Genomic DNA, 25,744 nt, shown 5'->3' on the forward strand with positions numbered 1-25,744 from the left:
GGCAGAAAGCGTAATCAGCTTGCTATATTTGGAAGTCCAGTAGCCTATGCTAAAACAGCTCGCAACTTCGGCTACCAAGCCATTTGACTAGCTAGCTAACCCTAACCGGCAAATATTCAATCTGTCAAATGTGTTTGACGGCTTGTCAGTCGTGTACATTCCGTAAATGTCTACCTGGGCCATGCTTCACGCATGTGCCAAAAGCCGCGTTTCCACCGCAGGAACTTTACCCCGGAACTAGGAACCTTTTGAGGAACTCAGTGCGTTTCGACCGCAGGAACTAGGGTCTAAATTAAGTTCCGGGGACTTTATTTTACCCCGCAAGCCCTGAAAATTTCTGATTGGTCAACTACTTGCAGTGTTTTGTTTCAACCGCCATTTTGAAAAATCTGCAGCCGCAAACCGATTTATTTTCATAATAACTTGAAATCAAACTTGTATGTTATGCGGCACAGTAGCCTACTTTTGGTTATAGCCTGCCAATGTCTTGGAATTATAACGTGTGCTCTTCTGTTCTTTCCTTGCTTTAGTATTTGTTTCATAGAATGCTAAGCATTCGTGCTGGGACAGCATATTACGTACCAAAGCATAAATATTTTCTTCCGGATTTTCTTTGTTAGCCCGTTGTAAATGACTCAAAACGTTTGATACAGTTATGTGAGGTATGCGGTAGTTCTGCGTAATTTACATTGGTGATACAGTAAAAGCAAACTGGAAATCACCTTCCGCACTTTTTGTCAGGGTAAAATAACAGGTTAATTCTAGTAATCGTCCCTTTTGCTTTTTCTGACTGCCGTAATTTTACTCTGCCATTCTTCAATTCCACAAAAAGACCAGGAAGACTATGGACTAATTTATAGTGCATGGTTCGCATCTGGAGGGCACACTTCGCTGCTCGGCTAGCAGTAACTTTGAAGGAAAGCAAACGGTGGCTGTACCACTGCTAATTTAAATTTTCACGCAAGTCCGAGTTTTCGTTCTATTCTTGTCATTTTGCGATTAGCCTATATGGAATTGACGATGAGAAAGTAATCAATTCAACAGCAAATTGTTTACAACGTGTGCATGTTTTCTGCTGTTGTTGCCAGTTATTTGTGGAATGTGAATGCATTCTGTCGCTTCGGATGTCAAGACATGAAAGTGAATGTTCGCATAAAAACATAATGAATGTGTTTGAGAGGATATATAAAACAGTTACAATCTGACTATTGACTACTGTTATATCCTATTTGTTGTATAACGACGGTCCAAGTTCAACTACCAACGACAGTTTTGCTTGACAGCGGTAAAATATGCCCAAACGGCTGCGGAAGAATATTTCAATTTCAGGTGATTAAATCAATAAAAATCAATAATTACAAAAGTAACCATGTATAGTCATTGTTGGTAACCCGTTGTATATAAGTGGAATAAACCCCTCCGGGCTGTCCCGGTTATTAGAAAATAATGTAGGCTACTTCGGTGGTAGTATGGGGTTACAGAAGAAATCATAGGACAGATGGACCGACGACAACGTCGCCTTTTCATACGTCAGTGGGCTAATTTGCCTAATCTTCGCGGGACTTTAGATCGCGGTGGAAACGCAGACAACAATGGGCTGAAGGAACCTTTTAGTTCCTTGAAAAGTAGCTCCTGGGACTAAAAGTTCCGGGTACTTTTGGTGGAAACGCGGCTAAAGCTACTATAATCCAGATTTGGGGATAAACACTGCAAAATTTTCAGTTTCACAAAGCGAATTAAGGGTCTTAAGGTTTATTTGCTGAATAACATACAACACACGATGAAATCACACACACAGAATTTAACGAAATTAACCATCTTTGTAAGACTGGCATTTAGAAAGGAACATGTTTTTAGCATTTAAGAGACCGACAAGAGCATTTAAGACAGTGGTGCTCAGAATCAGTCCTGGGGGCTCCTTGCGTATATTGGCTTTTCTCCATTGGTTTGGTGATTTACAAGAAAAAAATATTAATAGCCTAATAATAATTAGAAATTCAATGTACATTATTTTTGTCTTCATGCACCAGGTGGAAATCTTGCTGTACAAAGTGCGTTGTCATATTTACACGCCTGCAGATCAGTTATTAAAATACTTGGTAGATTTGTTAATCACCACTGACAATGTTAATTTTTATTCGGTAGAAAGTGACTTGCGAACGATCAGTCAGCTAGCGTCACCCAGCAAGTGAACACCACAAACGGTGATGGAGTAGCTAGTAGCAGTTACTGGCTCATTCACTGACTGTGGCGAAAACCTACGAGGATAACTTGCTCGGTTAACAGCAGGTCTACCAGACAGTTATATGAAAATTTGCCTAGTCAAATCACCAGTAGCCTACACATCTCTGATTGATTGACCATCAGTGTAGTCGATGTTCTTCCCCTGTGGTTCATATTGCTAATGCGTGAGCTAACCACAGATAGCCTACCTAGCTCACTGGCAAGCTGACATGCTAGCTAAGCATATTCATTTTGCTGAGAAACATAAATTGAAGATAACTGAACATAATTGTATTATTAATGTCATACATATAACGTGATTACATGACACAGTACAGTCACGGATGGAAATTAAACTCCGTAAACATTTGATAATATATTTTAAAACATAACGGCAGACAGTCAGCTAGCCTCAAGTTCGTTCTGCAATCGTTCGTTCAGGTTGATGGGCTTTTCCGCACCGTACTGTCAATCACATTGTAAAAATCACAGAACCACTTAACTCTATGGTTTTGGCTCCAAATCGACAACATGGCCGCGCCCGCCATTGAGCTTCAAAACGTGTTTTAGAGACCCACGGAGAGTCAATGGGTGACGTCACAGTAGCTTTGTCCATATTTTTTACAGTCTCTGGACCAAACGCATAATGCCCTCCAGGCTCTCGCCTGGCGAAGATAATTAACAATGTTGATGTAGCTAACATCGGGCATTGTTTCATGTCATCTACCCACTCCGTGAGAAGTGAGTGGTGAGGCACTGTTACAGAACTGTCCTCACAACTTTTTAAAACATCTGCCGCCGCCGGCAATCCCAACATGCATTGCGGGGTCTGGCCGCCACCTCTCATTCAAAGTGAATGGAGCGTCGTGTGTCTACACGGGTTCCGTCTTTGTCACGCAAAGGCTTGCTTAAAGCTCTACATTCCTAGTAGCTCTCGCAGTCTGCAGTGGGATTACATTGTGTATTTCACGTTTGTTCATGACTGTTGGTTATGGGTTAAGTGAATACTTGGTGAGAGACCTTTTTCAGTTTGCTAATTTGGTAATATTTTGTCAACACATGTAAATACATGAGAAAGTAAAGGCTTTAAAGAATTACCATAAGCTTAAATCGCAACGTAGCCTACATAATAATCAATCTCAAACTGTATTAATTTATTTGCTTGGTTAACAAGCGTGCCAACTTTATGAAGAATATGTAATGATCATAATAATAATAAATAATCCATAATCAACCGTTGGGAATTCCCGTGTCGTCTTGTTATTCACGTCAAAACATTTATATGATCAGATTTAGTAAAATCAGTTCATCGTCAAAAAGATTGCGTAACAGTTTAAACTCGAAGGGATATGAACACCACAACTCCATGAACACCGGAAGCTTTGAAGTACAAGTGCAATAAAGGCTTGCTTACAACTTCATTTATAAAATAGGTGCATTTTCATCGGCAAGACCACTAAATCTGATTTTTTAAAGCTCTGTGGATTATCTGATTCTTATTAACAGGCCCTTTTTGAAAGCACGGCGAACGAAGACATCAGAGAAGTCAAATAGGCTGAGCAATTGTTGGTTAAAACTACCTTCCAACACTCAAGCTAACAAACTGCTGCTCGGTGCATTCACTTCTACATCATTCAATAGACTACGTCTTTCTGTGGTGTATTTTCAAATTTACCCCACCCCCTCTGCAAAATAAGATAGCGAAACTAAGTTTGAATTTTTCCCAGGTTCCAGTTTTTTTTCCCCCCTGCAAGGACAATACAAAAATGAAAGCATATACTTTTATCAGAAGCTCAAAAGTTTTAATGTTGACTCCACTTGTATGAGAATGTTTTATTCTTGTTTTATTGAGTCTGTTCTCACCTTCTATTTTATTTGCTGGTTTGGGTCACTTACCTTGAACAGGTTAGAAGGAATTGTCAGAATGTGCAGTAAAATTGCAGGCACAAACCTAAATTACCTCTCCCAACCTCACAAAATCAGAGCCACAAAGAAGGCCCAGTCAATCTTTGCGGACCCTAGTCACCCCTTGTTCAGTTAGTTCACGTTACTTCCATCTGGTCGCAGATATAATCTGCTAAGATGCAGGACCAATAGATTTAAAAACTCATTTGTCCCTCCTGCTATTGGCCTTTTAAATAATATTAGGTAATTCTATGTTTTTTTTGTGAATTGTTTGTGTGTTGATTGGTGTGTGTCGCTTGTTGTTGATGTTTGTATTTACTGCTGGATGTGCAACAAATTGCCCCTTGGGGATAATAGAGATTACCTTACCTTACCTTACCTTACATTTCGTAAAAAATTTAACCTGCAAGATGCTCTTTAAGGGTATTTTTTATACATTTTTATTTCAATATGTATAAATTACAGCAATTATAAAATATATATGTAGCCCCCATTTCTGGACACCATGATGTTTGTGACATTAATGTTATGTAAATGAAAGTAGTCACATTTGGTACTTATCCTTTGCATACAATGACTGCTTGAAGTCTGTAGCCCATAGATATCACGAGGTGCAAAGTCCCTTCTCTGGTGATGCTCTGCCAGTCTGAACTGCAGCCATCCTGCTTGTTTTGGGGGCAAGTTTTTTCTATAACATATTTAACAAATGTTCAATTGGTTTCAGATCAGGTGAATGACTTGCCCAGTCAAGAATTTTCCGGTTTTATCTTTTAAAAACTCTGTTGCTTTAGTGGTATATTTGGGATCACTGGGATCACGGAAGTCAAGAGAGTTATTACCTGTGGCAGCCATACATGCCCAAACCATAACACCCCCAGTCCCCCACCATAATGTTTCCCAGATGAGGGGGGTGCTTTGGTTCTTGAGCAGTTGCATTTGGTCTCCACACTTTGTTTTTGCCATCACTCTGATACAAGTGAATCTTGGTCTCATCTGTTCACAAGACCCTTTTCCAGAACTCTGCAGGCTCTTTTAGGTACTTCTTAGCAATCTGTGTCCTGGCCATCCTGTTTTTGCAGCCAACTGCAGTGCCGTGAAAAAGTATGCCCCCTTCCTGATTTTCTCATTTGTCATTACATTACATTACATTACAGGCATTTGGCAGACGCTCTTATCCAGAGCGACGTACAACAAAGTGTATAACCATAACCAGGAACAAGTATGACGAAACCCCTAGAGAGAAGTACCGGTCCAAGTACAGGGAACAACCGCATAGTTCAACCTGGACCCTGGTGGTTAAACTGATTAACACTAACAACGAGAACGGCAACAACGCAATCTATGGAAAAATAAAAATAAATAAAGATACAAGTAGTCGTTAAGACTGGCGCATCAACTAAGTCACCTATTAAACAGCTGCCTAGTTACAACCCTAAGTTTAGTCATTTACAGGGGGGGAAGGGATGGGGAGAGGTACAGCCTGAAGAGGTGGGTCTTCAGTCGTCGTTTGAAATGGGTCACAGTCTCAGCTGTTCTGACCTCCACAGGGAGGTCATTCCACCATCGTGGGGCCAGAACAGAGAGGAGACGTGTTCTGGAAGTGCAGGTGCGAAGAGGGGGAGGTGCTAGGCGTCCTGAGGTAGCAGAACGGAGGGATCTGGCTGGCATGTAGGGTTTGAATATCTTTTGAAGGTATGCTGGGGCTGATCCCTTGACTGCCTGGTATGCTAGAACCAATGTTTTGAATTTGATGCGAGCTATAACAGGCAGCCAGTGGAGGGTAGTGAGCAGGGGAGTTACGTGGGAGTGTCTGGGTAGGTTGAAGACCAGACGAGCCGCAGCATTCTGAATGAGCTGCAGGGGTCTGGTGGCAGATGCCGGTAGTCCAGCCAGAAGAGAGTTATGTCATGCTGAGGTTTTAGACAAGGGGAATATGAGTAAATGCCTAACATATTTTTCTAATTATTACATTTATAATTAGCAAAAACCCATATCACCCATATGAAAAAGTAATCGCCCCCTTAAACTTAATAACTGGTTGCACCGCCTTTGGCAGCAATAACTGCAACCAAAGGCTTCCTGTAATTTGATATCAGTTTTTCATGTTGCTGTGGATGAATTTCACCCCATTCTTTGCATTCAGACAAATCAGTAGGTTTTCTAGCATTAGGTGGTCATTTCAGGTCCTATCACAGCGTCTCTATTTGATTCAAGTCAGCATTTTGACTAGGTCACTCCAAAACTTTCATTTTGTCTCTTTTCAGTCATTCAGATGTGGACTTGCTTTGGATCATTGTCTTGCTGCATAACCAAATTACATTTCAGCTTCAGCTTGCAGATCACCGGACATTCACCTTATTAATTTTCTGGTATGGAGCAGAATTCACGGTTCCATCAATAATGCCAAGTCGTCCAGGTCGCGAGGCAGAAAAGCATCCCCATTACCACCACTATGTTTGACTGTTGGTATGATGGTCTTACTGTGAAATGCTGTATTTGGTCTACACTAGACATAATGTGACCCGTGTCGTGCAAAATCTTTCACTTTTGACTGTCTATATAACATTATCCCAAAAGGCTTGGTGATCATCCATGTGCTTTTTTGCAAATGTGAGACAAGCATTAATGTTTCTCTTTTGTAGCAGTGGTTTCCGCCTTGCTACTCTCCCATAAATCCCATTTTTGCCCAGTCCTTTTCTTATTGTGAAGTCATCAACTCTGTCCTTAGCTGAGGGTAGAGAGACCTGCAGGTCTTTGGATGTTCTTTTGGGATATTTTTAGACTTCTTGGATAAGTTGTTACTGCGCTCTTGGAGTTTTGTCTGGCTGGCTACCCCTGGGAATATTCACAACTGTTCCAAGTGTTTTTTATTTGGAGATAATGGTTCTCACTGTGGTTTGGTGGAGTCCTAGAGCCTTAGAAATGGCTTTGCAACCCTTTTAAGACTAATATATTTCAACAACTTTTCTCATCTCTGGGAATTTCCTTTGATCGTGGCATTGCATGCTTGTAGAAAATTTGTGGTGACTACTGAACTCTGATCGTAAGGGTCAATATGAGTGAGGTTTAGATTCAACTGAACTAACTGCAATCAAGCCTGGTTGTGCTCAGTTAACTGAATCTGTTTATGAATAAAATCTGGTTAATTGCTTGATTGAGTAACGAAGGGGGCAATTACTTTTTCACACAAGTGATATGAGTATTTGATAACTTTTTTCATTTTTCATTAAGTAAATAAACTAATTTTAAAAATGTGTTTTGTGTTTACTAAGTTTTCCTTTGTCTAATATTACAATTGTCTTAAGATCTGAAACCATTCAGTGTGTGACAAATATGCAATAATATTAAATCAGGAATGGGGAAAATTAGAGCAATCCAACTGGGCACAATGCTATAAATTATCATGCTTAAAAACATGCTGGTTGGAAGGTGAGTGTGATGTACAGTTAAGCCAAAAATTATTCATACCCATGCCAAATTTTGAGTTATAGTGAATTTTTATTTGACGAATAGGTTTCTTCTGGCTGGAAATGACATAAGAAAGTGACAACTGATGGTAAGACATTGTGTTAGAGATATTAATGAAAAATGTTATCTGTTTCTGTTTTTTTGAAACATTTTTACAAAAAATGCCATGTCCAAAATGATTCATACCCATTGAAATTGTCACACATTTTTGAGGAAATGCAAGCTTCTATACCATTCCAAATGGTCCTGGTAATTTCTACCATGTTCTAGAGCATTCTAATCAACTATAAATTGAGAACAGCTGTTGCAGTTGTTCTGTAGTCAGTTTCTAGTCAATTGCAAGTCATGGCTAAAACAAAAGAGCTCAGTGAGGACCTCCGGTTGCACATTGTGGCTGCTCACAAGAAGGGGAAAGGCTACAAAGCCAAATCCAAGTGTTTTCCAGTGCCAGTGGCCACAGTGCAAAGCATCATCAATAAGTACAAGGAGTTACACACTGTGAAAAATCTCTAAGGGTGTGGTAGGAAGCCAAAAGTGACCCCTGTGCTGGCAAGAATGGTAGTGCGAGAGGCTAAGAAGAACCCAAGGATCACCACCAAGGCCATCCTGAAGAATCTGTGCAATTCTGGTACCAACATCTCAAGGCAGACACTCCAGCGGACACTGCACCAGGCTGGACTCCATGGACGCCGACCAAGGAGGACTCCACTTCTCCAAGACAGGCACACAAAAGCTCGCCTAGCTTTCGCAAAAGCTCACCTGGACAAAGAAGAGAGCTTTTGCTCATTAATTCTGTGGTCGGACGAGACGAAAATAGAGTTGTTTGGACACGGGGATGTGGCTTTCATTTGGTGAAAGAAAGGAGAAGCATTCAACCCCAAGAACACCAACCCCATGGTCAAGCATGGTGGTGGGAATGTAATGCTTTGGGGGTGTTTTTCAGCCAATGGGCCAGGCAAGTAAACGGCATCATCAGAAAATAGGACTACATTAAGATTCTGGAGGAAAACATCAGGCAGTCTGCAGGAAAACTTGGCCTTGGGCAGCACTGGACCTTCCAACAAGACAATGATCCGAAACATACAGCCAGAGTGGACAAGAAATGGTTAACAGAAAACAATATCAACGTTTTGGAGTGGCCCAGCCAGAGTCCAGACCTGAATCCCATCGAGAATCTGTGGAGGGAACTAAAGATCAGAGTGATGGCAAGGAAGCCTTCCAACCTCAAGGACCTGGAGATCTTCGCAAAAGAGGACTGGAGACATGCAAAAAGCTTGTTGGCAATTATAAGAAACGTTTGACTGCTGTGATGGCAAATAAAGGCTTTGCTATTGATTACTGAGAAAGGGTATGAATAATTTGGACATGGAATGTTTTGTAAAAATGTAAAAAAAAAAAAAAAACAACCAACATAGAAATAGGTAGTTTTTTTATTAATATCTCTAACACAATGTCTTACCGTCTTTTGTCACCTCCTTATGCCATTTCCAGCCAGAAGAAACCTATTTGTTAAATAAAAATTCACTATAACTCAAAATTTGGCATGGGTATGAATAATTTTGGGCTTAATTGAAGGTGGAGTCGCTCGATCAGTTGAATAGGTAAGATAAACAACTCAACTTAGAAAACAAATCATTACCCCCGATTTAGTAAAAGAGTCGTTCAATTCGAATGAATCTTTTGCAAACTGCACACCACTAGTTTGGTGTGGAAAAGGGGAAGCCATTCACCCATTTCTTTAGTTCCAAGACACACAGCTTGATCCTTGTCGGATGCCTTGTGGGACCTGTAGGACTTATTCAGCTGGATAGGTCTGCTTTGTGGGGCTTTTGTGGTGCTTCTTGGACCACTACTTAATCAGCCGAGTGTCTCGTCTGCGTTCTTTCGCGGCCAATAACATAGGGAAGGCCTATATTCAAGCTTGTGTTGCTCAGTTGTGGAGGCCTTGTAAACTCTTGCCTGTGTGCGTTCACACAATTTCAGTTTCGGTACAGGTTCGGGTTTTAAATTTGGCAATACCAGTCGAGTTTGGTCTGGTCGGGTCTCAAGGCCTCGGGTACAGGCCGGGTTCAGGCTTCAATTTCATGCCGGTGCAGACCTCTAGGGCAAATGCTTTTTCATGCCAGTGTATGTATGTATGGTGGCTAGAGAATAGGGATGTATCCGAATCCGAATACTGTATTCGGGAAAGCACAAATAATGCTATGGAAACAGATATTTCTTCTACCCGAAGTTGCTTGTTATTATTCGGATTCGAAAAAGAAAAAAAAGTAAGCTCCATGTCGAGTTCTCATAGCCTCTATCTGACATTACAGGGGCAGAGAGAGAGAGAGAGTGGGGCGGCGGGCGGGTAATGTTACGCACGGCTGCTAGTTGTATCTGGAACTCCGGCACACACACCAACAAACTTTGAGCCACTGCGCTCAGACAGTTCATAAAACTTAGTTTAGTTAAAAATAAAAAAAAAATTTTAAAAGAGAGAGATGAAATGGTACAGTATGAGGATGTGGAAATATTTCATAATTATATCCCAATATTAAATCAATTTGATGCTTTGAAGGCACAACAATTGCATTGTCAATATTAGGTTCGAAAATACAGCACCGATTTAACTTGACTTTCGGTATAAACCACGCCCACTTCCTGTCTTCTATACAGATACAGATACAGATAATGACGTCTCTGTACACCCCTACTAGAGAATGTATTTGTCTCTTGAAAAGTTTTCAAATTTTGTTGCCTTTGGTGGGTACAATACATGTGACCACTTTATAACCATTGACTATGACTGTAACAGTGATTGTGATTTTTAAAATACCCTTTTCCTCTTGATCTGTGCGTTTATACAACTTTATTCCTCAGCTGTCTTAAATGCTCCTTGGTATTTATGACTTGTCTGATTAAGCGAACAGACACATTTTTATTTTATTTTGTTTTTCTGAAATCATATGACCCACAATTATTACACATATACAGAGGCCATTCAAATATCAGTGTGATATATTTTATATTGTTTTGATATTAATATGTTTTATATTGTTTTGCTTCTTAAATAATATTGAAAGGGGCCCATTCACAATAACATGAGGTGAATTACAATTGCACATTGGTCCAATTTTCTGTGAAAGACCCATTATGAGTCAGCCATTCATGAGTTGTAATGAGGCACCTAAAGTGGGTTAAGACAAAAGAAAGTAGCTATTACAGTATATGCATTTAAGTGCTCTTATATTTCACATTTGACAAAGCCTTTAACTCTTAGGTGGACTCTTTCGTAGACCCTACCACTAGTGATGATAATGATGAAGGTTGTGTTCTTTTTCAGTGTACCGTCAGGGAGACTTTGGAACAAGCTGGTATGCAGTTCTCTCTGGCTCACTTGATGTCAAAGTATCTGAGACAGCCAACCATCAGGCAAGTACAACCAGAACCAAGAATAACAGAGAAACATGATGCAACTCATATATCTGTGAACTGAACTAGCACTCAGAAGGCCTCAGGTTTTAATCTTGGGTTTTCACTACACTTGTAGTTTTGTTGAAGGTCCTTAACGAATTGGGGGGTGGAGAGGGAAGGTGACAGGCAGGGGGAAAGGAAGCTCATTTCGGTACATGTCTTCCATGAGCATATAATCTACAATATATATACAATATATAATATTTTACTCCTCTGAAGACCGGCCCTAGCATTTTGGTGGCTCTAAGCAAATGTGTTTGAGTGGGGGGGGGGGTGGGGGGGTGTTGCCATTCTGGTAGAGGATGAATAACGTAATTGCGAAAATAACGTTATTTACCTTGAATAAAAATTGGATTGTGTGGCCCCACCCTCGTGGTTGTGTGGCCCCCTCCAGCGGTTGTGGCCCTAAACAACCACATAGACCGTTTATGCCACGGGCCGGCCCTGCTGAAGACTCATAATATAATTTTCTTACCAAGTGTCCTTTTGGAGTCTCTAACCCACCTAGACATAATTCAGGGAAAAATATGCTTAATACAATTTTTGGTGCCATTATCATCAAATTTGAACCAGGATTTATCCAGCATTCTGGCTGTATACATTGTGTTTCTAAGTTGGCCTGGCACTGCCAACAACATCTGAGATCTAGCGAAAATCATTATTTGTTTTCTCGAGAAAACGAAATAATTAAATCATGATCTTGAGAAAACCATTATTTGGTTTCTGGAGATAACGAGATAATTAAGACGTGATCTCGAGAAAACGGGATAAAAATAAATATGCATACAAGGCCGCTCTCGGCTTCCGTAGGGATCCATATTTTCTATTCATATCTTTCTATTTCTCTTGATTTACGGCTGCTGACATAATATCAATAGCAAATAAGTCAAATTTAATTGGACAATTAAGGACAAGAGAAATAATAGCCTGCTTGAGAAAAAGCCCATATGCTGGTTTATTTTTACCAAATGAGGGGAATATGCCCTCAGCACTGTTTAAAAAGTTCAAGTTGTCATCAAGTTTGTCATTAATGTCATTATACGTCATTATAACCATCCCTGCAACATTATTTATCACAAATCTAAAAACCTTTTGTCAAACATACAGCATTTCCTATTTCTATTTGTGCATACGCCTGTTGCTTACATTTTGATAATTTAGGGTCTTGTCATGTGTCAGTATTAGTAACGAGAGTCATGCAGTGGCTGAAGAAAGAACCCGACTTGGTTGTGCACATAGGCGTTTTTACCATACGTCATAGGTAGGCAATTGCTTGGGGCCTCGTCCGCCAAAGGGCCTCGTGAATTTGTGTTTCCTTTTTAAAAAATTTATAAAACATTTTTCCTTTCTTGTCACTCCAAACGAATGATAATCTGTAATAGATAAAATAAATCTGTCCATATGTAAATGTGGGCATATCCAATTAAATATCTATATTTGCCAATATTTATTATCACCCACATATCACATTTAATGGACTATTCCACCTTGACCTTCCTGTACTTTTGCCTGCTGCATTTGCGCCAAATCAATGACGCAGCAATTCGAGTTACCATCAGAGACAGACAGTCACTATCTTTCTTACAATGAAGCGTTTTCAAAGTGGATTTGAGAAGAGAAAGAGGAAGAAGGAAGATGCCCAGTTTAAGGAAAGTTTGCATAAACTGACAAAATTATTTACTAAAACAGCCAGAGACTCCACGATAGAGGAGCAACAAGTAGAGTGAGAGCACCTATTATCGACCACCCTAACCGCTAGTATATTTACTTCGTATTTATTAGAGAGAACTGGACACTTACCTGTTTAAATGTAAGTCCTGTAAAAATACACATAATAAACTGTCTAAATGTAAGAAACCAACTTCATACATATACATTTAGTTATATTAATACAGCCTTATTTACTATATCAACTTTAAGACAAGCAACACGCTCGGAATTACTCATCGTGACCCATTAAATCTGCAGACGTTGCTTCAGAATTTCAAACTGCTTTCCTAACAGCTATTTTGCGTCCTGCGACTTGGGTTACAACTGTGAATATGTACGGATTCCTAGAATGGAGGATGACAAGGACATTTTTTCCTACATAACTAGGTACAGGTTGTTACCGATATTTCGCCTATTTCATATATAGTTGCAAATCAGTTTACATTTTCCTGTCTGTCAAACGAAGGTGGTCGATAATAGGTACTCTCACTCTAGCTGACGTTACAACAGGTGTAACGTTAGTTGAAGAAGCTGAGCTAGCTAATGTTAGCAGCCTTACTGCTGCCTCAGCCTGTTGTGCACCCACCGCACCTACTTCAATTTCTAGCGTTACTGCATCTACTGGTTGCGGTGAACCAGCTGCAGTGGTCTCCAACCCTGGTCCTGGAGAGCTACAGGGTCTGCTGGTTTTTGTTTTCACCTTAAAATTAGCACCCAATTGAGACCCAAGACACCAGGTGAGTTGAGTTACTGTGTAATCAACTGCTCTAATTGATTCATGAAGTGCAGAGTCACTATGAAAACCAGCAGACCCTGTAGCTCTCCAGGACCAGGGTTGGAGACCACTGAGCTTCAGTGTAGGAGGAAAGTGTCAGAGGCGACACTGACAGAGAGCAGCAGCCCACCACAAACTAGACACCCGCTCGGACCGGGACTTTTACCCCTAGAGAATAGTGGATGTTCAAATGCTTTATCAAAAAGCATGTACTATACTTTTGTCTTGAAAGAATGAAAGATTATATACTTATAATCTTTTTCTTGCCATATTGTCTTCTTCTAACTGACTGAAGGTCATTTGAAGTTCTTCAGTTAGAACAGTTAGAATTCTCATTTGGGTCTGTCCTTAAGTTCTGCGCCTTTGTTAACTGAAAAGAGCTGTCTCCAAATAGTTTTTGTTCACTAGCTATGATTGCGTTAAGCAAAATGGAGAAGGGCCTCACATTGGTCTTTATCTGGGACCTCAAAATCACTAAAACCACCCCTGGTTGTGCAGGCTCATTCTCAAACTGGTTCAGTGAAAAACTGCTCAGAAATAAGCCGTCTACTGTCCATTGCAGGTGAATTTCTACAGTAGCATACACCGTTGTTCGGCTTTTCACAAATGTTTGTGCAACATTTAGCCTGCATTTAAAAATAAAAATGTAGCTAGTTACGAAATCATTCATAACAAATGATTGATTATAACAATATAATCTATAGGCTGTTTTATTATAAGAGTATATGATGCACCTCCTGTCAAAATGATTGATCGGTAAAGTTTGACCTTTGACCTCTGATTGATCGATCGGTTTTCTATGATGCACCTATTGTCAAAATTATTGATTGATAAAGTTTGACCTTTTTGACCTTTGACAAGGTTTGGTTGGTGAGGGATAAGGGGAGGTGCAAGGGGGTTGTGGTTGCCAGATGGTGAGAGTAAAAAATAAATAAATAAATAAAATTAATTTTTTTAATAAAAAAAATAAAAAAATAATTAAAATGTTCAAAATGCTTGGTGTAACTAAACTCCTTGTGGGGCAAAGTGCTTGTGCAACTTGAAACATTTATTTATTCTTTTCCAGTAAATCAAGCAATATGTGAGAATATGTAACTAAGTTTTAAAGCAGTGGTTTGTACGTCAGTTTAAAGAAAACAAGCCCAGGCAAGTATGCAAAGTCTTAACAAGCCGATAGGGTGCCGATTTAAATGTGTGAAAAAAGAAAGCAATGAAACAATGTAAACTGTTATAAAAGCAATGAGTACTAAAAGCAAGGATTTGTAAAACAGTTGAAAACAGGGAAAAGTTGTTACATTAGTAAAGAAAAATGTATAAAAAGCAAGCAAGCAAGGCAATGTGCTATGAAACTGCGTAAACTGTTATAATAGCAATGAGTATTAAAAGCAGGATTCGCAAAATAGTTGAAAGCAAGCAAGCAAGCGTGCAAAAAGCGGCGTTATTGTGAAACAAATCGAGAGTGTTAAAGCGGTATGAGAGGTTTTTAAGAAAGCTAAAGTAGAAAAAGTACACGCGTTAGCCAATTTCCTGCGACAAACAGAAGTGGTCGGTGCGTCTCTAGGTAGATGTTCACAGCTGACCCATGATCAGTTTGCTGAGTCTATGTCTGGAGGGATTAATGTCTTGCCACAAATAAGGAAAGCTACTGAAGCCTCAGCTGCATCAGCCTCTATTCTCTATTGATTCCCCTGGATGGAGTGCACAGTCTGGGAGAATGCGATGCGATTTTCATTGCCGGGTGAAGACTTTAATAGACGGCTGCTGGTTCCTTTTTTCTTTAATTCTTCCTTTTTGTGGTACCTAGATCATTTTATGGGTTACTCTAATTCATACACCCTTGACAAATAATATTTAAATCAATTAACTGGAATCCTCATACATGCGGAACTGTGGTTCCTCATTTTACCTCTAGCTAATTTTGAGGTACAAAGCATTGAAGCACAGCCTTACTTCAGAGTACTTTGTGTGTGAGATTCCTGTCCTTGGGGACTCAAGATGCCCTTTGACTGCATTTTGCCTTTCCTTTGTGCTGATTGGAGTGATTGAAGGAGACCATTCAACTGAACACACTCTTGCACTCCACTACCTAGATCTGGGAGTGCTCTGAAGTAATGTGGCCTGCTTTGAGAGGCCCTCATTGGTGGAAAAGTTGCAAATGAACAAATACAGTTAGTTGCATAACGTTTGGGACAAAGACATTTATTCTTGATTTTGCTTTGTACTCCACTATTTTAGATTGCACATGCATGTGGTTAAAGTACAAGTTAACAGATTTTATTAAAGGGTATGTTAATACATTTTGGTTTTTCCATGTTGAAATAGCAGCACTTTTTATACATAATTCACCACATATGATTACAAATCTAAAATTATGGAGTACAGAGCCAAAAAAAACAAAAAAACTAGGGTTTTGCCCTAAGCATTATGGAGCTTACTTTATGTCTGAAGTACCTGAGGCCCCTTCCCAACATGGTGAACAAATGAACCATGCAGGAAGACAGGCTGCCAGGTTTGTCACTGCACATTGTGTTCTCTTTTCTGTGCTTTCTAAAGGATGCTGTCACTATCTGCACCCTGGGGATTGGCACGGCTTTTGGGGAGTCCATCCTGGACAACACTCCACGGCACGCCACCATTGTCACCCGGGAGTTCAGTGAGCTGTTGCGCATCGAGCAGAAGGAGTTCAAATCACTGTGGGAGGTATGTCTGCAGCAGGCTGCTGTAGATGCTCCATGACTTGGTCTCTAGAACAGTGTAAATACTCAAATGCTCAAATACTCAACTAGTGCATTACTTTATAAACAGTTTGGCTTTTCTGTGAAAGTTTGTTGTTGCTGTGTGCTGTAAACCTTGTTTTGTCAACAAAAAATATCCATACAATATTGCATGTTAAAGTATAGGTTAGCAGCTATAAACATAATTTATCTGAAAGTTTAAAAGAGCAGAGCACAGGAGATTTGTGCAGGATGTATTCATGTGATACAGCATTGGCAGCCTAACTTTGGCACTTTAGTTATTTATGCAAACTAAAATAGGATGAATAGTAAACAATTTTAGAAATTTGAATTCTACACACATGCTGGTGCTTTTTAAAAAGTCATATGTCAGATTTACGTAAGAATGCCTTTTTTAAAACTACTGTACAGTAGTAACAGTATTTCAGAGCTTTTTTTTTTAAGTTTTTTTTTTAGAACAATCCATTGTTTTCCTTGGTCAAGTAAATAGCTGGTGATTCAGCCAAAAGAATATACTGTGTAGGCTTTGTATTGGGTTTGGGTCTTGGAAGATTTTCTAAATTCTGACTAATTTATCGGCCTAATCAGTCTACGGTGGTACCAGTTGTAGCCACTAGGGGTCAGTGTGTTTTTTGTTTAAAGATAAAAACAAACCCAGCTCCACAGTACTCCTCTTAAAAAGCAGCTTATGTAGGGTGACCATACATTGAATTTTTAAAAAAGACAATGGGGAGGGCAGGTGTTATGAACATAATACTATGCTATTTTTTGTTTATATATGGTCTATGGAACGAGCAAAACTTAACTGGACATTTTTAGGAATTTAGAAATCCTGCCTGGACAGATATTTTTGGTCCAAAAAGAAGAAATGTGCAGGAAAAACAGCATTATAAGAACATTATCAACAGCTCTTCCAGAAATGGATATGTGCATGCATGTTTGCTAATCAGCGTTGATCTGATTGGTGTGACTTTAAAGCAGTGAATAATAAATTCTAATTTAGGCTGTATAAAGGGATGATTATGTTTCAATCAATCAATCAATCAATCAATCAAATTTTATTTATATAGCGTATTTTACAACAGTTGTCACAATACGCTTTACAGACAACCCTAGCCTAAACCCCCACAGGAGCAAGCCTAAGGCAACAGTGGCAAGGAAAAACTCCCTGTGGCAGATGGGGAGAAACCTTGGAAGGAACCAGGCTCAAGGGGGAAACCCATCCTCCTCTGGTCGGCTCAGGGTGCCGACTGGTGACCAGCATGTCAGCCAGTTTATGCAGAAGATATGATATGTGATGTGGCTCAGATGATGGGTGGGGCCGGGTGGCGGTGATGGGGAACAGCAGGTGGCGGCAGATGTGGGCAGGGTGGAGGCTATGACGAAGGAGAGGCTGGACCGCAGAGGTGGGAGAGACCAGACGACTCTCGAAGCACTCTCGAGGGTTGGGGCAAGAGCCCCGCCGGCAGCGTGGGGAAGAGGGTGGAAACAGCAATTAGGGAATTTGCAATATAGCAGACAGTGAGTAAGTGCCAGTGGTATGTATTGGGGGACCCTGCCAGGAGTAGAATATGGCTGCATATCTACTAGGACAGGGATGGAGAGCCCATGCAGTCATGAGGGGTAGACAACCATACCCGCCTATCAAGAGCCAGCCCATGTAAAGTCGGGTCACAGCTGATTGACAGGTGACAGTAAGGAAAGGATTGCCACCTACAAAGCTCTATGACTACAGGCTTCTCGCACCCCGTCTCCAGACTACAACTGATTGTAAGCCTGAGCATAGAGGTGCGTTTTTAATCTAGATTTAAATATTGAGACTGTGTCTGACTCCTTTATAAATTTTGGAAGCTTTGGAAGTTTCAATGGTTATGTGGAGCTAGAGCTGAATATAGCACAATTTGTCCTTGATTTCCTCTACAGGTTGGAGTATTTGCAAACCATACTGGGAGCACGAGTTGGTAACCTTGACCTTGTCTTTTAATCACATGATCCACTCAGACCTTGTTGATAATCTGAGTTCAATTTACACACTTATTCACTCGAAGTTTATCTGAATGGCTCTTTTGAAATGTGAACCTCTTCCCCCAATTTGTATCTGAGTCTGAATATATTTGAATCTGAGCTAAAGCACTGGGTGACATTCTAATGTCATTATAGTAGGGCTGCCCAGTAATAGTCGACCAAACCGTTAGTCGATGAGAAGAGTCTTAGTTGACCAAGTTTTCATTGGTCAGTTAGTCGCTGGAAAAAAAACCCCCTCAAACTCCACTCGGGAGCTGCGCCTTGTCGTTAAAAATGTCGGGCAGGAAATCATCTAAGGTGTGAAATCATTTTGAGCGTGTAATGGCCGACCCCAAGAAGATGACATGCAAATTCTGCATGCAAAGATGTGTTTGCAACGTAGGTATTTTTTACTTTCTGTCTCGTAGCTTTAGTTCAGTCCCTGGAGTCCGGTTTGCTGGCAGACATCCACTCGCCATGTACAAAGCATGCATGCGCTTAACGTGGTAGTATAACGAATTGAAAACGCTGTAATCTTCGGCACGGCCGTCTATTCCACAAATGAAAGAGAAGTTAGGGCTACGACCATGTATATTTTTTCAATTTGTTTTTTAACAAAAGGCTGTTTTTTTATTTATCATGTGTTTTATAAGTTATTGTGTTGGTGTTACAAGTTCATAAGTTGTGTGATTTTATACTGTGTTGAAATAAATTAACGTATTAAAATTAAATTAAAATGTTCAGTCTCCTTGCTGGTTGTTCCGACACATTCAGAATCATTACCGCTTTTGCCGTTAGCATTGTCGTTAACAGGCGGCTTGCTTCATGTGTGCGCTTGTAAAATTTATATTTTAAAGGCTCATTATTACGGTTTTGTATTTCTGTGTAATGTAGCACAGTGTTAACAATGTTACTTATAACATTCTTTCTCAGCCCTGGAACTCAAACCATTTTCTGATGCCCCCCAAAAAATGTATTTAAATAATTAAATTAATGTCATAAACGTGCAACGACTAGTCAACTAATGGCTTGAACTAATGACGACTAGTCGACTAGGAAAATCTTTGGTCGGGGGCAGCCCTAATTTATAGTGATTTTGAGGACACCTAATTGGCTTCTCTATGCTCAAAATCAGGCCTTTTTATCTGAGTATATTTTTGTAGTATACAGTATATATTGTGTGTCTTTACTCTCTCAAGGAGGTTAGGTGGAGGTCTTTCTGAATAGGATAACAGTACAGAGTAGAGAGAAAAAATACACTTCAGCAGGAAGGGAGTGAAGTTGGGGGGACGTGACATGCCGTCTGGTGGTTCCTGTCCCAGTAGAGACACTGTGCTGGTTTCCTCCTTTAGCGGTGCCCCCACACCCAGTGGGGGGGGGGGCTTCTAAAAGGAATGGAGAGTGCCACTCATTTTCAATGGGACCAGGCCCTCTTCCCTCCCTGGATGTACATCTTGAGCAGGGGCGTGCCGTGTCCTGAGGAAAGGGGGTTGGATGATATAGGTCAATCTGAGTTGTCCTTTGTTTGTCAGACAGACACTGATTGTACATCTGTGCTTGGTTGGCTGAATGTGTTTTCATTTCCTTATCTGTTGTGTAAGTACATGTTTGCCCTCTGGTATCAGCGCTGAAGCTATTTTTTTAATGGACAGACTGAATTTAAGGAACATAAAGAACAGTGCCTGGGGTATTTTGAGTTTATATTTACAATTCAAAAAATGAGTGATAATGGCAATAAATGGGTTTCTGAGAAAGTCTAATGCACAGCAATAATGCACATTTTTGCTGAAAGGATCCTTTATATTTTGTATTTTATTTTGTGTGCTATTTTCTACTCTGCTTAGAAGACAGCATCTGGGATATTGCCAGTTTTATAATGATTCTAAGTGCCACAGATTACACTGTGCATTTGAACCTTGGAGAATGACTGCCTGTTATTGCTGTTTTAGATGGCAGGCTTATACTGTAGTATTATTTTAATGTATGAGTACTATAAATGTGTGTGTGTGTGTTTGTGTGTGTATATATATGTGTGTATATATATATATATATATATACACACACACACATATATATGTATAATGCAAATATTTTGAAATGTGAATATTTTCAAAAATGTGAAGTGAGGGATGTGGTGTATGGTATAATCATTTTTTCCTAGGGCTTTTATGTTTCGTTCATGTCTCCAGGTCGATGGTGCAATCAATATTATTCAATATTGTTTGCAGTAAATTAATGTCAGAATATAATTAGATATGATTTCCTTCGATTTAAAAATGCTAAATAAATCTACTGCAGCTCGTTGCAAGTTTCTTAGGCTGTTCCGGTTTTCCTCTTTGGGTAAGCATGGGCCCATACTGTGTCTAACAGTCAGCCTCTCTGAATAATAAAAAACAGTGATACCCCAACAGGCAATAACAGTAAAATGTGTTGTTCGCTCCTGGTAAAAAAAAGTGCTTGGGTTAGTGGCTTGCTTTTGTGGTCTGTGGTTTCTTTCTCCTTGGAATAATGAATACATTTTGAAATATCTCTGGCTAATGCGTAGTGAAGTAATTAAATATTGTGTTTTACCCTTTCAATATTATCAAAAGAATTCAGAGCTGAAAGCAAGCCTTTGTCCATTGCCCATAGTCAGAATGACATGCTATCCATTAGCTTTATAAAATGTGTAGCTAGTGACTATCACATTGCCTCTGTGCTCATTACAATAATTCCAGTGGCATCATCCCTGGTTGTGTGTGAATTTTAATCCTGAGTGTAGAAGAGAAACAATATGAATGTATGACTCAAGAATATAGCTGTGTCGTAGAATGGCTTTCTGCGCTGTATTCGTTTTTAAAAAATGACTGCTGTTTTTTCCCAGTTCAACATAGAAACTGGGCAGCTCAGTCAGGAAGCTGCGTTCAGAGCACACCGGTATTCACTCACTTTAACCTGTTGAGTCTCTACATCTTGGCTGTTCTTCATCCATTTGTTTCTGACCTAGCCATTTTGTCATTTGTTCTGGCTTGAGAGGACTGTGAGCATAAATCTTGAATATTACAAAATGAATACTTTTGATATCACAAACAGGCAGTAAAACACCCTTTTCTCAAGCCCTCCTTAATTGGCGGTGAAGGTCATCATGGTCCATAGTGTATTCACCCCAATGCAAAAGAATTATGGATGTGTACTCCATACCAAACTACACTATTTCTCAAGAAAGAAGAGCTCATTAGCACTCCGCTTGACTAAAACAAATGGACATAATGGCCCTGAAATGTCTCAGGTGTGTATTAATGTGTTTAACTGATTATTGTTACTGAAACTGGGCTGTGTTACTGACTGACCTTGTAAACCCTGCATGTATCAGCCAATGACAGGTGACAGTCTTGTGCAAACACAGAAGAAATTTCTCTAAGTGCATATACCTCTGAACAACAATAATGGGGGTTCATGCCACTGGTAATGCTGAAAGGTTTAAGGTAGTAGGTTTAAGGTTCTTGGGTCTATCGTTTGTACAGTTTACAAGACTATGGGACTGAAGCAGCAACATTGTTGTTCTGGAGTGCTGTGGTTGACCAGTTTAGGCTCATTGGACAGACATCTCTGAAAAGGGTACCAGGTGGGTTGTAGTCATATGGGATGCTCTATCTCTCTTAGTATTGTCTGGCCTTGAACCCTTGCCTGAAGCCTCTAGAACAGAAAATAAATAATAACCAGAATAAAGTTTCTCAATAAGGAGTTGGGCCACCAGAACAGCTTCAATGTGCCTTGGCATAGATTCTCTGAAGTCTCTGGAACTCTACTGGAAAAATGGAACACCATTCTTCCAAAAGATATTCCCTCATTTGATGTTTTGATGATGGTGGTGGAGACCACTGTCTAACATGTTGGTCCAAAATCTCCCATAGGTGTTCTGTTGGGATGAGGTCTGGTGACTGCGAAATGTTTCATCATAGGAAAAAAGATCACTCAGAAAAGCTTTGTATAGATTTGCAGCGACGTTTCCCTCTAAGTGGACCCAAACCATGCTCAGAAAATTCCCGCCACAGCATAACACAGCCACTGGACTCCCTCACTGTTTGGGTCAAGCATTCTGGCCTGTGCCGTTCTATTGATGTATGCCACACATGCCCTCTCCTACTTGTCAAGAATATGGTGAAGGAGGACTCATCTGACCATATCACTTTTTTCCACATCTCTGTAGACCAGTGCCTATGGTTTTTGCACTGCTGAACTGTCAAATGTGCATTTGTCTTTGTAATGAGGGGTTTATGCACTGCAACCCTACTATAGTATCCTTCTCTATGTTGTTGTTGACGGACTGTTCCTGCTGACACAGTCTGATCACATCCTGCAATGACATTCTCAGTCACCTGAGGAAGAACTGCTTTTCTGTTTTCCCTTACATATCACACTAATGTGCGAGCATCACGATCATCGAATGTGTGCTTTTGACCATAATTTCGAACCCTATTTACTGATGTCTTCCCCATAGATCTAAGTGCAGATGTCACTTCAGTCAGTGTGCCTATTGAAACACTTGCCAGTTTAGCAGTCTTTGTGACTGAAACTCCTGACATTCATGCCCCAATAATTAACCCTCTTTCAAAGTCACTTAGATCTTTTCCTCTTGCCATCTTGATCTAAAATTGAGGTCAACTGGGCCTTCTCAGCATTTTTATACATGCCACAGGGCATGATAGGATGTTAATTGCTTAATTGTATTATGCAGTACAACTGTTTGGAAGCATCTGCATTTGTTATGGTTCTCCACTAATTTATTCAAGTTTTTCCTTTAATTTGTCACCTGTCTGTGTAAATATGTAAATATAAAGGGCAGAAAAGGGTATGCATACCACACAAGCAAGGGTGTGCACAAGGCCTGGCTAAAGTTGCCCGAGCAACAGCCCATTTGCCCTCTTTGGCTGAACTGCCCCTCTGGAGGAAAATAAAATAAAATTAAAAAAATAATAATAATAGTTTTATTTTTTCTGTTGTGGCTGTGTCACGCCATTTTTTATTTGGGTTGCAAAAATGGTCCAGGTGAGGCAATGACATTCTAAAACAGCTGTTATATCCATTGTGATGTAGTTATCGTTTCGTTACAGTTTCTGTTGCGATAAAGATTCTAAGACAACTCAGCAATTTCATTGGTTTAACAGGTTATTTTCCAGCCTGAAATGCAATCGTATTAGTAAACGGCTACACATGTGATCTAACTTTCAAGTAGTTGGCTACCTCCCTGGATATGAAGTAAACGTTTTTACCAATAAATAATAATAATAAATGCAATTTTATCCACCAAAATAGCTATACAAAAAAATTGTAGTAGACGTCAGAAGGAAATGTCACTGACTAAAAAATAAAAGAAAGTTGGCTCTCTCTCTTTTCCAGCGGAATAAACACCCCGAAGTGAAGTACAACATTACCTACTGACGTAGATAAGATCACTGTGAGGTTGCTTTCGATTGAGGATTTCAGCTGCATACTCCCGTATTACTGAAAATGCTGTAGAGGTGGCTAGCTATAAGTGCGGCGTATGAGTGCTGTGCGTTGTGTTGATGGTAGCATAGCGCTGGCTAGCGCTAGAAGCTAGCTAATTGTTAAATAGTCTGCTTAGCTACACCACTGTATCAATACATATTATATGTATTGATATAGTGGTGTAGATTTCGGGGGGGACACAGGGGATATGTCCCCCTCAATATTTAGAACACGTGCATTTGTCCCCCCCAATAAAAACATGAAAGAAGCATTTCCACCATAAATTGATGCAGAAAAGGCACAAATCGGTGCATACAAACACCAGAATGCAGGAAATTAAGTGTTTGACGCTCAAAATTTCCTGGGGGAGGACCCCCGGACCCCATGCTTAATGTGTCCCTCCCAAAGTTCAAACGAAACCAACACCACTGTGTATATAAATATACATATATATATATATAGGTGGGGGGAGGGGGGTGCCCTTTTTTCAGGTTAGAGCAACAGCCCCTCAAAATGTCTGTGCACGTCCCTGCACCCAAGAGTGGTATCTCTAGAGGATGGGTTGTCCAGCCCTTGCAGGAATTGGACCTGGCACGTCACTGATGAGCCTCAGGGCACCCAGATGGCCACATCCACCAGGAAAAGGGAGTTGGGGATAGTGGGGGACTCAGTAATTAATGGGGTAGACAGCACAGTCTGTTCGCGTAAAACAAGGAATCTCATATGGTGTGTTGCCTGCCTGGAGCCCAAATAGAAGATCTCCTGGAGCATGCAGACAAGGGATTCAGTGGTTATGGTTCATGTATGGGGCAATGACATAGGTAAGGGTAGGTCTGAGACTTTGTAGGACAAATTTGTGGAGTTAGTGGAAAAGATTAGGAGCAGAACCTATTTACCAGTTTTTTCTGGAGTACTAATAAAGGAGTAAACTATACGATACAATCAGGTCCATAAGTATTTGGACAGTGACACAATTTTCATAATTTTGGCTCTGTTCGCCACCACAATGGATTTGAAATGAAACAATCATGATTTAAGTGTACACTTTCAGCTTTAATTTTAGGGTTTTGCCAAAAATATTGTATGAACAATGTAGGCATTACAACCATTTTTATACATAGCCCCCCAAATTTTAGGGGCTCAAAAGTAATTGGACAAACTAACATAATCATAAATTACATTGTCATTTTTAATACTTGGTTGCAAATCCTTTGCAGTCAATGACTGCCTGAAGTCTTGAACCCATAGTCATCACCAGACGCTGGGTTTCTTCTGTGGTGATGCTCTGCCAGTACTGCAGCTGTCTTCAGTTCCTGCTTGTTCTTGGGGCATTTTGCCTTCAGTTTTGCCTTCAGCAAGTGAAATGCGTGCTCAAATGGATTCAGGTCAGGTGATTGACTTGGCTATTGCAGAATATTTCACTTCTTTGCCTTAAAAAAGTCTTGGATTGCTTTCGCAATGCTTTGGGTCATTGTCCATCTGCACTGTGAAGTGCCGTCCAATGAGCTTTGGAGCATTTGGCTGAATTTGAGCAGATAATACAGCCCTATACAGTTCAGTCACATAATCAATAAATACAAGGGAACCAGTTCCAGTGGCAGCCATACATGCCCATGCCATAACACTACCTCCACCATGCTTCACAGATGAGGTGGTATGCTTTGGATAACGAGCAGTTCCTTCCCTTCTCCATACTCTTCTCTTCCCATAATTTTGGTACAAGTTGACCTTTGTTTCATCTGTCCATAGGATGTTGTATCAGAACTGTACAGGCTTTTTTAGATGTTTTTTGGCAAACTCTAATCTGGTCTTCCTGTTTTTGAGGCTTACCAATGGTTTACATCTTGTGGTAAACCCTCTGTATTTTCTCTGGTGAAGTCTTCTCATTATTGTTGACTTTGACACAGATACGCCTACCTCCTGGAGGGTGTTCTTGATCTGGCCAACTGTTGTGAAGGGGTTTTTCTTCACCAGGGAAAGTATTCTTCTGTCATCCACC

The 25,744-nt window shown here is 40.2% G+C and overlaps 1 protein-coding gene across 5 annotated transcripts in view; it reads left to right on the forward strand.

The window, feature by feature from the left end:
* rapgef4a (Rap guanine nucleotide exchange factor 4a) overlaps positions 1–25,744 on the forward strand; it is a 131,204-nt gene that overhangs the window by 22,429 nt on the left and 83,031 nt on the right. For all 5 annotated transcript variants that reach the window (XR_010328979.1, XM_064327215.1, XM_064327210.1 and 2 more), the window contains exons 3-4: positions 10,922–11,010; positions 16,091–16,237. Coding sequence is in view for 4 of the 5 variants with exons in the window: in XM_064327215.1 (XP_064183285.1) it covers positions 10,922–11,010; positions 16,091–16,237 (236 nt within the window). In the remaining variant the exon portion in view is untranslated. The remainder of the gene's footprint in view (positions 1–10,921; positions 11,011–16,090; positions 16,238–25,744) is intronic.

The sequence above is a fragment of the Anguilla rostrata genome, chromosome 3 (assembly GCF_018555375.3).
Source record: "Anguilla rostrata isolate EN2019 chromosome 3, ASM1855537v3, whole genome shotgun sequence".
Classification (NCBI taxonomy): domain Eukaryota; kingdom Metazoa; phylum Chordata; class Actinopteri; order Anguilliformes; family Anguillidae; genus Anguilla; species Anguilla rostrata.